The sequence below is a fragment of the Dermacentor silvarum genome, chromosome 10 (assembly GCF_013339745.2).
Source record: "Dermacentor silvarum isolate Dsil-2018 chromosome 10, BIME_Dsil_1.4, whole genome shotgun sequence".
Taxonomy (NCBI): domain Eukaryota; kingdom Metazoa; phylum Arthropoda; class Arachnida; order Ixodida; family Ixodidae; genus Dermacentor; species Dermacentor silvarum.
Genome location: NC_051163.1, coordinates 115,124,499 through 115,136,977, shown reverse-complemented (window position 1 = coordinate 115,136,977; position 12,479 = coordinate 115,124,499). Strand labels below are relative to the sequence as shown.

General features: G+C 51.0%; 1 protein-coding gene across 1 annotated transcript in view; it reads right to left on the bottom strand.

The window, feature by feature from the left end:
• Positions 1-12,479, bottom strand: part of LOC119466513 (dual specificity protein phosphatase 7) — a 73,395-nt gene that overhangs the window by 34,201 nt on the left and 26,715 nt on the right. The window contains exons 2-3 of the mRNA XM_037727031.2: positions 10,888-11,178; positions 7,875-8,060 (exon numbers count right to left, since the gene is read on the bottom strand). Coding sequence (XP_037582959.1) covers positions 7,875-8,060; positions 10,888-11,178 — 477 coding nt within the window. The remainder of the gene's footprint in view (positions 1-7,874; positions 8,061-10,887; positions 11,179-12,479) is intronic.

The following is a 12,479-nucleotide window of genomic DNA, read 5'->3' as shown; positions in this document are numbered from 1 at the left end:
CGTCTTCGGCGTCTGTTTGGCTCGGCGTTTTCGACAATCCGGGAACGACGCCTATATATGGAGGCGGATGTATTACGACAAGGCACTCCTAAGAGGCAACGCTAAGGACGGTGAATAAGCCGGCTGGTGTACAGCAAGCGACGCGTTAGGTCCTCTCGTCATCTGCACGTGGTATCTCGTTTGCGCACAGAGTTTGGAAAAAGTGAAACACAATCACGGCCCGGCTTTCGCGTAGGCGAATGTGGACACACATGCTCCGTCTGAGCAACTTCGTGCAGTGCAGCCAAGGCTAAGACTCGTGGAAGTCAATTAGCAAGCTATAGGAGTGCCAGCTGCGCGTTCCAGAGACGTCAGTAGGGGTCGCTCATTGTGCATGTACTATACTAATCCTTCCTTTAAACTGGGGGAGTCGGCGTTACGCGATCGGAGGCGGGCCGCCCAATGTAGGAACTCTTTTTTTTTTCTAGTCCTGTCTTCTAATTGGCTGACAGAAGCCAAAGCTTTCGCTTCGGAAGTCTCGTGCTTCAGCAATAAGTTCTCTAGATGGAGTGACGCGGACGCGTACTAGCGAGCTGGAATGGATGTACATCCTCTGATGTACCAAACGCGGGAGAAGGTGCTATAGTTCAGCCTGGTGGAAAGCGCATCAACATCCGGGCCCAAGCACAAATACAAACGCACGCACAAGGAAGCTCAGAAACGGCACCGATATGAAAACGGTACCGGCAGTCAGCGCTAAAGCTCAAGTGCCTCCGAAGCTTCCAACAAAGCATCCGTGAGCAGCGTGACACACAAGGCCTCGCTGAAAGCTTCTCATAACACCAGCACACGTGACCGTTTCACCTTTCGGCAATGAAGAGGACTAGCGCCGTCAGAAAGAGCATTTAATCATCTCAACACCTCGGCAGCTAGGATCAGAACCAATGGCGTTGCTCCGCCGTCTCCGACGTTGTAAAAGGTTCATCAGAAACCATCACACGACGGGGTACGCGAGGCATTTTCTTCATTGATCCAAAGTGAACCAAGACGAAGAGAAAGAAAAGAACGAGAAAGTGGCTGCTTTTTCTTCGCGAGATTAAAACAGACTGCGCGAGTCCCTCTTCACCGAGAACGCGTCGAGCGTGCTCCTCGAAAGCCCATTTACGCGAACGGCTAGCGCACGCTCAAACGCGCACCAACGCAGCAAAACGCGCGGCGAAGCACAAGATGGAAAAAAGAAAGAAAGCAAGACAAGCAAGGACTGCATGGAAGAATCAACAGGGCAGCAGCCACGGCGCCTATCCGGCAGCCGCCCGGCCCCGGTTGTAGTGGGCGCCGAGTCTTGTCAGAGCTCCTTCAAACCGAAATAGCAGCGGGCCGACAACACGCGGCTTCCTCGCGCGAGCACTCACGGAGAGCAGCATCTTGCTCGATGCTCCGAAGAAAAACACATTCGCATCTCCCCAGAAAGCATGAAAAGAAACAAAGAATAAATAAAATAAAAGGACACTGACAGTGTGTGTATGTGTGTTGAGGGTAAGGGAGGGGTGTAAAGAGGGACGGCGGTTCCATGCGCGGGGGCCGCTAGTGCCCGCCAGCCTTTCTCAACCCCCCCCCCACACGTCACCGCCCTGAGGACGCCCACCAGACGGTCGACTCGAGTGCGGCTGATTAGCTCGCTCGTCACCTCCGACGCAACACCCCCCCCCCCCCCTTTTTTTTTTTTTTACCAGGCACGTAGGTCGATACTCTGAAAGAAGAACGACCCCCCTACACGTCTAAATAGTTCGAACGCGCGGTGATAGACTAAACGAGACCGATGTGGAAAGAAGGAGGGGAGAGGAAAACAAGGCAAAAAAAAAAAAAAAAAAAAAAACTCCGCAGTATATTTTTGCGCGCGTTTCGCAGCAATTCGACACGATAGTGGACAAATGAGGAATGACGATGATGATGATGATTTAATGGCACTCCTTTGAAACGGGCCGGTCCCTAACTAACGGTCGATGTGCAAAGCGCGCCAACGAACGTAACGAACGGGGGAAGACTCATTCGCGCATGGGGCGCGATAAACCGCAGCGAAAATAATTCAGATGGTGATTTAGAACTAAATTCGAGGGAAATGCGTTAGCATTGCGTCGCACAACTTTAAGGTCACGGATCTATGATCCCAATCCCCTTTCTACCTCTACAACGCGACCGGCTTCCCACAATTGACGCACATGCCCCCCTCCCCACTTTACACTGCTAATGCTAACGCATAAAAAGTAGAAAAAGCGAAACGAAACACTGTTACGAAGAGAAACGCACGGGCGCCCACGCATCGTTCTCTCCGGTACGAGTTAACGATAGCCGCGAGCAGCGTGGAAGTTCCAGGAAAGAGGATGTCGAGAAACGAGCTGTGGGCGGAAGATCGGGTTATGGAAGGGATATCTAGACCACATATTAAAACGCCCTCGCGAGTTCCGAGAGTCGCTCGGGCGAAGAGCTGGTTAAGCGAACTCTCGCTGCGGGATCGACAGCGTGGGAGGGCTTTCGCGACTTAACGAGCGAGAAACCAAAAAAAAAAAAAAAACACGAAAGAATGCAAATTCGTGGCACGTGCAGCAACCTCGCGCTGCGACTGTCTCCCCACTTTTCGTTCCTCTCTCTCTCCCTCTCTCTGTCGCCCACTTTCTCCCAGCACCTCGGACGAAGTGTTGTCCACTGTCGCGTGAGACAGATCAATTCTTTACGACAGACATTGCCGAAGCCGTAGAAATTATAGGTAGTGAGTGTCTCGAACGTGGCGGCTATGGCGTGCTTCCGGCTCTGCATTCAGTTCCGACGCATGCAGCCCGTAAAATACAGAACCTTCGAGATCGGTTTCTGTCACTCACGGGAAGCCGTCGCTGGGGCGTGCGTATATTTCTATAGAAATATGGAAAGATAAAACTTGATAAACAACGCTACACGAACGTCTACCCCGAGCACGAAGATTAGACAAATCCAGTTACTGTCCATCGTTCCCATGGATAACCAAACGACGAAGATGACGACGATTTATCGGCATCCACTTTGAAACGGGGCGGTGACAAATGGCCAGATAGCCTGCTTGAGTTCGCAGCGCCGCACTAAAGTTACCGCTAGTGAGTTTATAGTCGGATACAGCTTAAGTCTGCAGCGAAGCCCCGCCCACGCCCTCATAACCGCCAGCCACTGTTCCTCCGCGAGGCTGCAAATAGTTCGTACTTCAAACTTTCCCTGTTACCTAATAAGGCGGTAACCACAAAAATAAACTTATAACCGCATAATTTTATACGTTTTCATTCGTCTATATTATAGGGGAACGTACAAGTACGACAAGTCGTATCAAGTACGACGCCGTTTAGAAAAGTTTGCATGACGACGATTTTGTTTGCTTCCGTGATTGGCTGGCGGAGTAACACAACCCCGCGCGGTCCGTGAGCCTTTGTAGCTGACTGGTGGTTTTTTTTTTTTTAAGTTGTATCTTACTATAATAGAAAACTCGCATGTTCCATCTTGGCCTCCGATATTTGCGCGCACCGCCTGATGTAAACCAGCCGGCGCGCGCTAGTCTCCGAGGCCATTGTTTCAGCTATCTGCGCTCTTTCAGGCGTATTAAAATGAGGCGCGGCGGCCTCCCGTATACAGCGCAGCGCCCACACACTTTTCGCCCCGAATAGCGAAAAACACTACACACAAACGACGCAGTATATACACCGCAACATAAACTTGCCCAAAGGCGGCGCGGAGTGGGAAGAAGAGATTCGGGCAACACCAGTGCGTCGTCGTCGTCGTCGTCGTAGGGTTTTGCGTCGTGCTCCTCCTACGCACACTCGCGCGCGCGCCTTCGAAAGCGTCGGCCCACACCGCGTAAGCACGAGACGGCCTGCCTCGCGGGAAAGCCGACTACGAGCACGCCTCCGCCACCCCTTCGCTTGCTTAAAACACGGCTTCTTTCTCGTTCGACTCGCAAACACGCCCACACGCGCCGACGGCCGGCCGCGTTTGCTGCACACACCCACGTGTGAATGAAAAGATTCGTCGACTAGCTAGCTGCGGTGGGTCTGCCGGGGAGGCTCGACGACATATTTAGCCGCGGCTACGGAACGAGGCCGTTTCAAAACGCGAGTCGGTCAAAACACGACGGTGACGCGAACGTATCGCGCGGCACCCGGATGCGAAAGGGGAACTCTGCATTTTCGTTCAAAGTTACTCCCACGCATTTTCGAAGCTGCAGATACGGATAGTGAAACTTAAAGGGGCGCCAAAAGAAAACATTTGAGTCGAGCTAGATCCACAGATTATTCGCATCGTTTCCTGTGAGCCGATATATCGCTTTATATACTTTGTTGAGCAGAAAATTGCCGCTGACGGTCCCCACTCCTGCTCCTCTATTTGAATCGCCCGCGCCAAAACGGACGAGTTGACGTGTTCTCCACGCGACGTCCCTCTATATCGCTATCTGCGAGTCATCCAGTGCTGACGTCACGCGAGATGTACCGCAGTCTACAAATTCATGGGGGGCGCCACTCCCGATTTTCAGTTACCCGTCATTTTCTCCCTCTCGAAGGCCTCGTCGTCGCCACGAATGGCGACGATCGTTATCGCACGATCGTAAACTTCCGGTAACCCATCCTATGCTCACTTGCAGGTTTTTTTTCTTTTTTTTTTAATTTAAATTCCTATTACCCTATTCGCCTCGTATCACCACCGTTAAGGTGTTAGCCGTAATGCTGGAGTAGCAACGCGCTCGAAAGAACTTTTTGCGTCACTTCCTCCGTTCTAGCATCACTATAATGAGACAACCAATCACTACTATTGATGACAATGCTTATTTTTTGTTTTCTTATCCTTTTTTGCACCTCATTTCAAAACTTCCTGGCGAGTGATGAGCGTCCTGCTCGAAAAGCAGGAAGCGCACAACCTGCTATTGCTTCGGATCAAACAACTCTCATTCTCTAACGACAATTTTCGCAAGGACTGACACTTTTCGGTACTCTTCTTTCTTTCTCCACGTGCAATAGCTGACTGGAATAAACTAATTGAAGCATTTCCCCAGCGCCCGTGACCTGTATACCATGTGTGTAATTAATGTTGTTAGTTCATGCATTAGTTACAGTTGTATTATAACCAAGTTGTTTAAATTTTCGTAATCGTCTACCTTATGCCCAAAGAAATTGTATGCAAAGCGTGTGACAAGCTTGTTTCATCCTGTTCTTCTGTGTAAATAATGTTGTGTATTCTGCTCACCCGGCTTGGACCTCGTTTCCGCAGTATTTTATCAATAAAAAAATTAAACAAGAAAGGCAAAAGACAAGAAAACAAAAATGAAAAGAGATAAAGCAAGGAAAGAAAAAGTTGTCGCAGTTTCACCTGAAAGGCGAAGCATCAATTGCGATAGCAAACTTGTAGAGAGCTATACGGAGTAATGATATTAGCTTTATCAGCTGTATAAATTTGGACATGCAGCAGCATCGGCAACACGCAGAACTGTTGTCGACGCCATCGGCGTTTTGACCGCGTTCGCTCAAAATGCGTGCGGCGTTGGTGACTGTTGCCGGAGCCTCTGACATAAATAGGCACTTGGTGCCGCAGCTAAACGTCGCCTCCCTTCCCTCCCCCTCCCCCACGGCCTCTCGCGCGTCGGAAGAAGGCGCGTTTGCTCTACATATATGGTGATTGTAAAGGAGAAAAGAGACGCCTACTTCTGCAGCCCTTAAGCGAGCACGGCGCAGAACGCGCGTTTGTTCTCCGCCGTGCGTTCACTCCCCGTGAAAGACGCGCCCCTCGCGCCCTTTCACTCGCACATACAGCGTTCGGCGCGCGGCGACGATTTCTTCTCCAAATGACGTCATACGGAACCTCACGGCGACGGCGACGGCGACGGCAGAAATCTGCTTTTGAGTGTCCATATAATTGCTATCGCAATAAAAAAAAAAACAAGGCAAGGAAACAAGGATAAGCTAGACCGGCTGGACTCGCACGTTTCGAAGCTGCATATTTCTCTCAGACGCCCGTCTTGCGGTCCCGCCTTTTCCCACACGGTGTACTACACTATATACTGCATGACGAGCGCACAATGAGTGAGACGTGACTGCCGATCAGATGTACGCTACGCGCTCTCCTCCCACGCATGCGCACACAACCACCAATAGCGCGGCGTTTCATTCATTCGCGCGCTGCCCCGTCTCGTCCCGTCCACCTCTCGCGAGACGCTTCCAGACGGCACAAGCCGCGCACGCAGTAGCAGACGACGCGGCGCGATCACAGCCTTCCGCGTCACGTGAGAGCGACGCAGACAGACGATACCGCGCTTGATGAGAGACACCGTCTGGCACGCATCAAGTAAAGAAAAAAAAAAAAGAACTGTTACACAAACATTGTTGGTAAGAGGAAATTCCAGCCTATCCTGATGCTGGACACATTATCATGAAAGGTGGCCAGTCAACGGGAAATTAGTTGAATTACGAACGAAGAGCTTTTGTGAATTTGACCTCAGGCACTGCAATGGAAGCTACGCAGGCGCGCTCTGCATGGCGCTCGACATTGAGCAGACGAGCTCAACACACTGAACAGACGGTCATTAAGGACCGTCTGCTCAGCGTTAACTGTTTTTTTTTTTTTTTGATCAGATGTAATCGAATGTCACGCGCAACTTTTTTTGCAAGGAAACGCTGGCATATCAAGCGGCACCGTACAAGTATGTACGCGTGAAACGCGTACAACGTGGTCGCTGCACGCGCCGTTCACGTGTCCACGCCTTATTAAGGCAGCCACATCCACGGCGCGAGCATCCACGTTCCCGCGACGACCACTACGACGTCTCCGTGGGAGGATGTAAATAAGCCGCGCAATTATACGTCGCACGCGGCGCGGCCTTGGCGGCAGGCAAATTAATCACGTGGTCTCTCTCTCGGACGTGGGTGTGCTTCGGGTTTGAATGATCGCGCACACGCTTTGCGGCCGCCTTGTGTACGCATGCAGGAAGCGTGGTCGCGAGCCAATACGCGCTATATAGTTTCCTTTGGCTGAATCGCCACGTTAGAACAGCACCGCGCGCTTTCTCAAACGAAAGAGGTCCCTATAACGCATATTTCCGTGTGTGCATCTGCGTTCCTTAGCTGCTGTCCGTGTCTGTTACGCGCAACGTTACACGTACTAATGACACACCAACAGGACTAAGCATAGCAGCCTCAGGGAGTCATATTTTCCAAGTTGTCTACCACGCGCTTATCGCACGTGTAAAATGTTCATATTTAGCAACTTTGAATGTGTAGAAATACTTATAAAATGTTCACATTTAGCTACTTTGAATGTGGAGAAATACTTCAAACAACCTTTAAAGCAGAGAAACAACAATACAATGACTCCCATGATGCAAGTTCTTGAGCCACCGCTTTTTGGCGCGTGTGGAATAAAAATGTCGCGACTTGCCCGCTCCGTTGCACAAGTCGATCGTTACAATAGATGTCAAAACCGTCATAAATAACCGCGAAATTGATCATCATCATGTTCTTCTTCGCCACAGCTATCGTCGTAATAGTTATTACGAGCTTATTTCTATCCACTGCAGGACGAAGGCCACTCACAATCGATCTCCAATTGTCGTTGCCTTGCTTCGGCCGGCTCAGCCTTCAGCCTGTCAATTTACTAAATCCCGACAGCCAATGCGCTCCACCAAACGCACCGTTGCCTTCTACAGCGCCACCAAGCCTCGTTCCCTTGACAAGTTACTCGACGTTAAGTTTTCCGCGTGTTAACAAACTACCCTTAGCCTTGGCCGGTTCAGGTCCTCAGTGGTCTCACGCAAGGAATTTTTCAGCGTACGCGGTTACTTACGCCACGACCCCCCACCCGATGACATCACTAAAAGAGAGAGAGATGACGCTCACCGATGAAGGCGATGGCCTGGGGAAAGAAGGATGCCAGGTTCTGCGACCAGTGGTCCTCGATGGGGATCTTCATGTACTTGAGGCCCCGGCCCTCGAAGGCGTTGGCCAGGTTGTGCGTCACGTTGAGCACGTAGCGGATGTTGTGCCGCTCCAGCGAGTCCAGGTCCAGCGAGTTCTCCTCGTTGCCTGCGCGACAACAGTGTGTTAATTGCACTCATTATTATTAGCACTCGGCGGAACCCATGGACTGTTCGCGCGTATGCGCCTACGCAGGTTTGGGCAAGAAGAGCCTCACTCGTCGACCAAAGGCTGGACACTTATACTTACAATAGCCTGCGCTGGTGCAAACGAGCAAGGTTTCGAAGTTGCCTATATGGCGAAGTCAATTACGAGGGGTCAGCGTGTGGCGAGGACAAATAAGGTGGCGAGCGCGAACTAAAACCCCGATTGCGTATCGGCCACAGCACGACAGTTCGGGAAAGCGGGCTCTGATCACATCGCGGTTTCTTCAAGTCATTGTTCCGTTTGGCAGGCTTCACTAAGAAAGCAGCCAGCGCGTCCTCTGGCATGAGTACTGGAAACTGACCAATGGTGGTGTTAGGATTCCGAGAATCTGCGGTCCACTGCAACGTGACGCACCATGCATGTCCTTTACTGGCACGATATATCTCAATCTGTGTATTCGATGCTTCTGCGACGACATTCTGTCCTCCTGAATTCCCTTCTATAAGTGGATGCGTGGGGATGTGTTCTAGGCATTTCACGTCCTCCAAGACCTGCAGATTTGAAGAAGCGTTTGCTACGAAATTTGGTTTAGGCGTTGGAAATATTGTCGCGGTGACCCGAGCGGAACGACCGACAAAGGCTTATAAGATCATCAATGGGCCGAAAAGATGACGCAGTGCTGCTATAGGCTATACAGACTATCCGCTAAGCTGGCTGTGCCACGCTAGCCTCGTAAATATAGTAAATACATTTGATCTTTCTCTCGACCCGTATCGATACTGCCGCCTATTCGAGCGACGGCCGGCCTTTATTAGTTCAAACATTAGCATAACACTAGGACTAGACGTCAGACAGCGCGGCCCGATGCTCCTTCCTTCGTCCCGCTCTGACTCAAGTCACCGGCCTGCTACACCAGGTGGCGGCATTGTCCCGTCTCTCCCATACACGCCGCGGAATAGGTGCTTATAGCGACGCGCACAATTACTACGCGACCAAAGCCGGGTCAGTAGACGCGGTACGTACCATCGTGTGCGCGGACACCTCGACGACCTCCGTGGGCGCGCAGCTGGGGGCTATACCGTACACGCGTTCGACGGCTCCCCAGCGCCTCGTAAAAAAGAGGGAAGAATTGTTTCTTTACGATCGGACTAGAGTTGGCACACGTGTGCTAACATGATGGGCAGGATTCCGCGGGGCAAACGATCGACCGCCGTCCCAGATGGTGTAGTCGTCCCGTATACTAGACTGCCTCTTAAGCCGTATAAAAGCGGCGGCGTCACTGCAGGCAGAACCGTGGACAACACACCTCGACCAGCCGAAGATACACGCTGTACAAACTACACTTTGTCCGAAGAAACACCTGTTTGCAGTGTACGAGTAACTCTATACCGGTGTCGTTCCTTGCGAAACCCTCCCTTTCCCCGTCCTATTTTACTTCCCATTGAAGCAGCGTCTCAACAACATTGGACTGCGGATGCATTCAGGGTCATCGAGGGCGCAGAGTTTCTCACAGAAGACGCCAGAGGAAAATCTGGCGTTGCCATCGCTCAGCTGTACCATAGGAATGATGGATATAGCAATGTGGATGTGTCTTAGATTCGTCATAGTGGCTTTAGACGTTCTCGTGGCTATATTTATTACGCTTTATTTTTAATACATATTCAAGTAATCATTTTTTTAAGCACACGAAGTCAATAAGTCTCCGCGTGCGCGCGTAATCCTTGCAAACTGTTGCACTTATAGCGCAATATTTTGTCGAAAATGATGAATTTGCAAAGTCGCACAGCTGTCTGAAATCGGGACAAAGTTTAGGCTTTGTCCTGACTGAAAAGAAAAAAAAAGGAAAAAGGGAGGTTGTCATTACTACCCAGTATAGTCACACTAATTACTCGATCACTACCTTGGTATAACGGCAGTTGGTAACGGTACAGTAAATAACATTGCTGACTAAACAAGGTACTAAATTTTACAAATCAGTTTCAGCTACGATTTCTAAACGCAGCTAGCACCAGCACATACAAATTCTCTAGCCATGCATCCCACTCCGAATACGCCAGAGCTGGTTTGATTATATACCCGCTATACGCTAGAAACTTCGTATTCGGTGATGCTAAATTGGTAGCTGAAACTCACTAGTAAAATTTAGTACCTTCTTCAATCATCTTGAAATCGTCATCCACCCGTTTGTGGAACGGCTCTACAGAACGACCTGACCGTGGATGACAGTTTTTCCCTTTGATGAACCGTCCTCCACCTTGCAGGATTTTCGCAGTAACTGATTTTCCACATATGCAGGAATTCTTGCAGCCAACCACGATCCAGCGAACGCGAGGGGGGAAATAGGAAGGCACCGAGGTAACGAGTATCGTTTGCGCTCAGGGAGCGAAAGATTCTTGTCCTGCTTTAGCGCAACTCAGTTTGAGTACGAAGGAAAAAAAAAAAAAAGTACAGACAGGTGACAGGATGAGCGCTAACTTCTTGTGAGGTTGTTGATTCGATTGTTTGTGTCCCGTGTGCTACGATGAGCGGGCCATACACAACGCCCGCAACGGGGTCGTGGAATAAAACCAGTTGGAAGTTATATAGCGCTCATCCCGTCACCTGTCTGTCCTTTTGTCCTTCGCACTCAAACCGAGTCGCGCTAAAGCGAGACAAGGGCACATATGGTGCGCCAACTCGCCCGTTCCGCGATTCTTGCGAGCGACAGGTGTGTCGAGAAGGCAACTGGCGGCCTCGTGTATATACAGCGACGCATACACACACACACACACACACAATTAACACTCACCGAGGTAGAGGAAGGGCACGATCTGCACCGGGAAGGGCGGGTCCGCGCCCCCGGGGCTGTCGTCGCGGGCCAGCCCGCTGTCGCAGCGGTCCGGGTCGTCGCGGGGGTCCTTGGGCGAGCCGCACTCGGTCGAGATGCGCAGCGTCTCCAGGCCCAGCAGGGCGCGCGTCGTGGTCACCGACACGGGGCCCGGGTTGTTGCCGGCGCTCCCCGGGGGCGACGAGGCCGGGTCCTGCGGCTCGCCGCTGTCGCACCACTCCGGGTAGCGCGAGTGGAACTCCGAGAAGCCGCCTGCGCGTCGCCACACAAAAGGGGAGGAGTCTCAGCACTGCGCTTATTTCGTTCAGATAAATAGTCCATCAGCGTAATCATCATCATCATTATCATCGGCCTACAATTACGTCCACTGCAGGACGGAGGGCTTCTTCCAGAGAACATCAATGACCCCTGCCTACAGCGTCACTTAATACCACCTTACACCCACAAATTATCTATATTATAGTTAACTCGCACTACCTAGTTCTGTGCCATCATATGCTGTGCTTCCCTTCCGTCGGCGCCCATTCGGTAACTGTACAATATCACCGGCTATCTGCCCTACGCATAACGTGGCCTACCCAGCTCCATTTCTTCCTCTAAATACCAATCGGCTAGCCCCGTTAGCTCTCCAATCCAGAACGCTGTATTTGCGGCTATCGTATTTCGTTCCATCGCTCGTTACACGTGGGAACAGTTTACAGTTCTTTTTTATGGAACACGCAATACGTAAAGGCGACTGATGCGCCCGGCAGGTTATGGAGCCCTGTTTCAAATGAAGATCGATGACTGGGTTTTACAAAAGGCTCTGAACTGCTAGCAGGCCAAACGTGTTGGGGTAAGCTGGTACGACAGTGCTACTTAATCACGACGGGAAAACGGCACAAGGAAACATGACTAGGCCCCGTGCGCTTGTTTTACAACCGCAATACATACGCTGAAGAAATGAAAAGAGGGCGCTAGAAAAACAACCAAAAATGTTCGTGTTTCGTTAAAGTGTTTAGGTAAGCGCTGTGATGCCCAATTGTACGTCAACGTCTGGGCAACGCCGTACTTCCAAAGTCCCCGATGACAAAGGGAGTGCGTTGTGGACCCGGAGTAAACTTAACTTTCAACATTATAACAAAATAAAAGAAATCATTACTGGCCGTTCCGGGACAGTTCGCCGAATCCCCAACCCTGGTAAGCCTACTCCACAACGTCCAGTGCAGGTGTTATGTACTTCTGCTCACTGAATTCTTCAACTTCGCTATACACTGCAACTCAAAAAAAAAAAAAAAAAAAACACGCTTTTCATTTTCCCAACAGCCTCCAGGGCCACCTCGTGAAGCCAAAGCCAACCGAGTGCGACTCGCCGTCCCCGCAAGGTCTTTCTAATACACGTGACCGCTCTCTCCCGTCAGCTGTAGCAACAACAACCCTTCACCGCCGCTCACAAGCACGCGGACGCAAATGCCTCCACGCCCAAATTTCCCCTCCTCGTTTACACCAGCCCGTGACAAGTACGCGTTCCACTGCTGACCCGCTCATCTTTGAGCTTCACCCGCTGGTTTCCT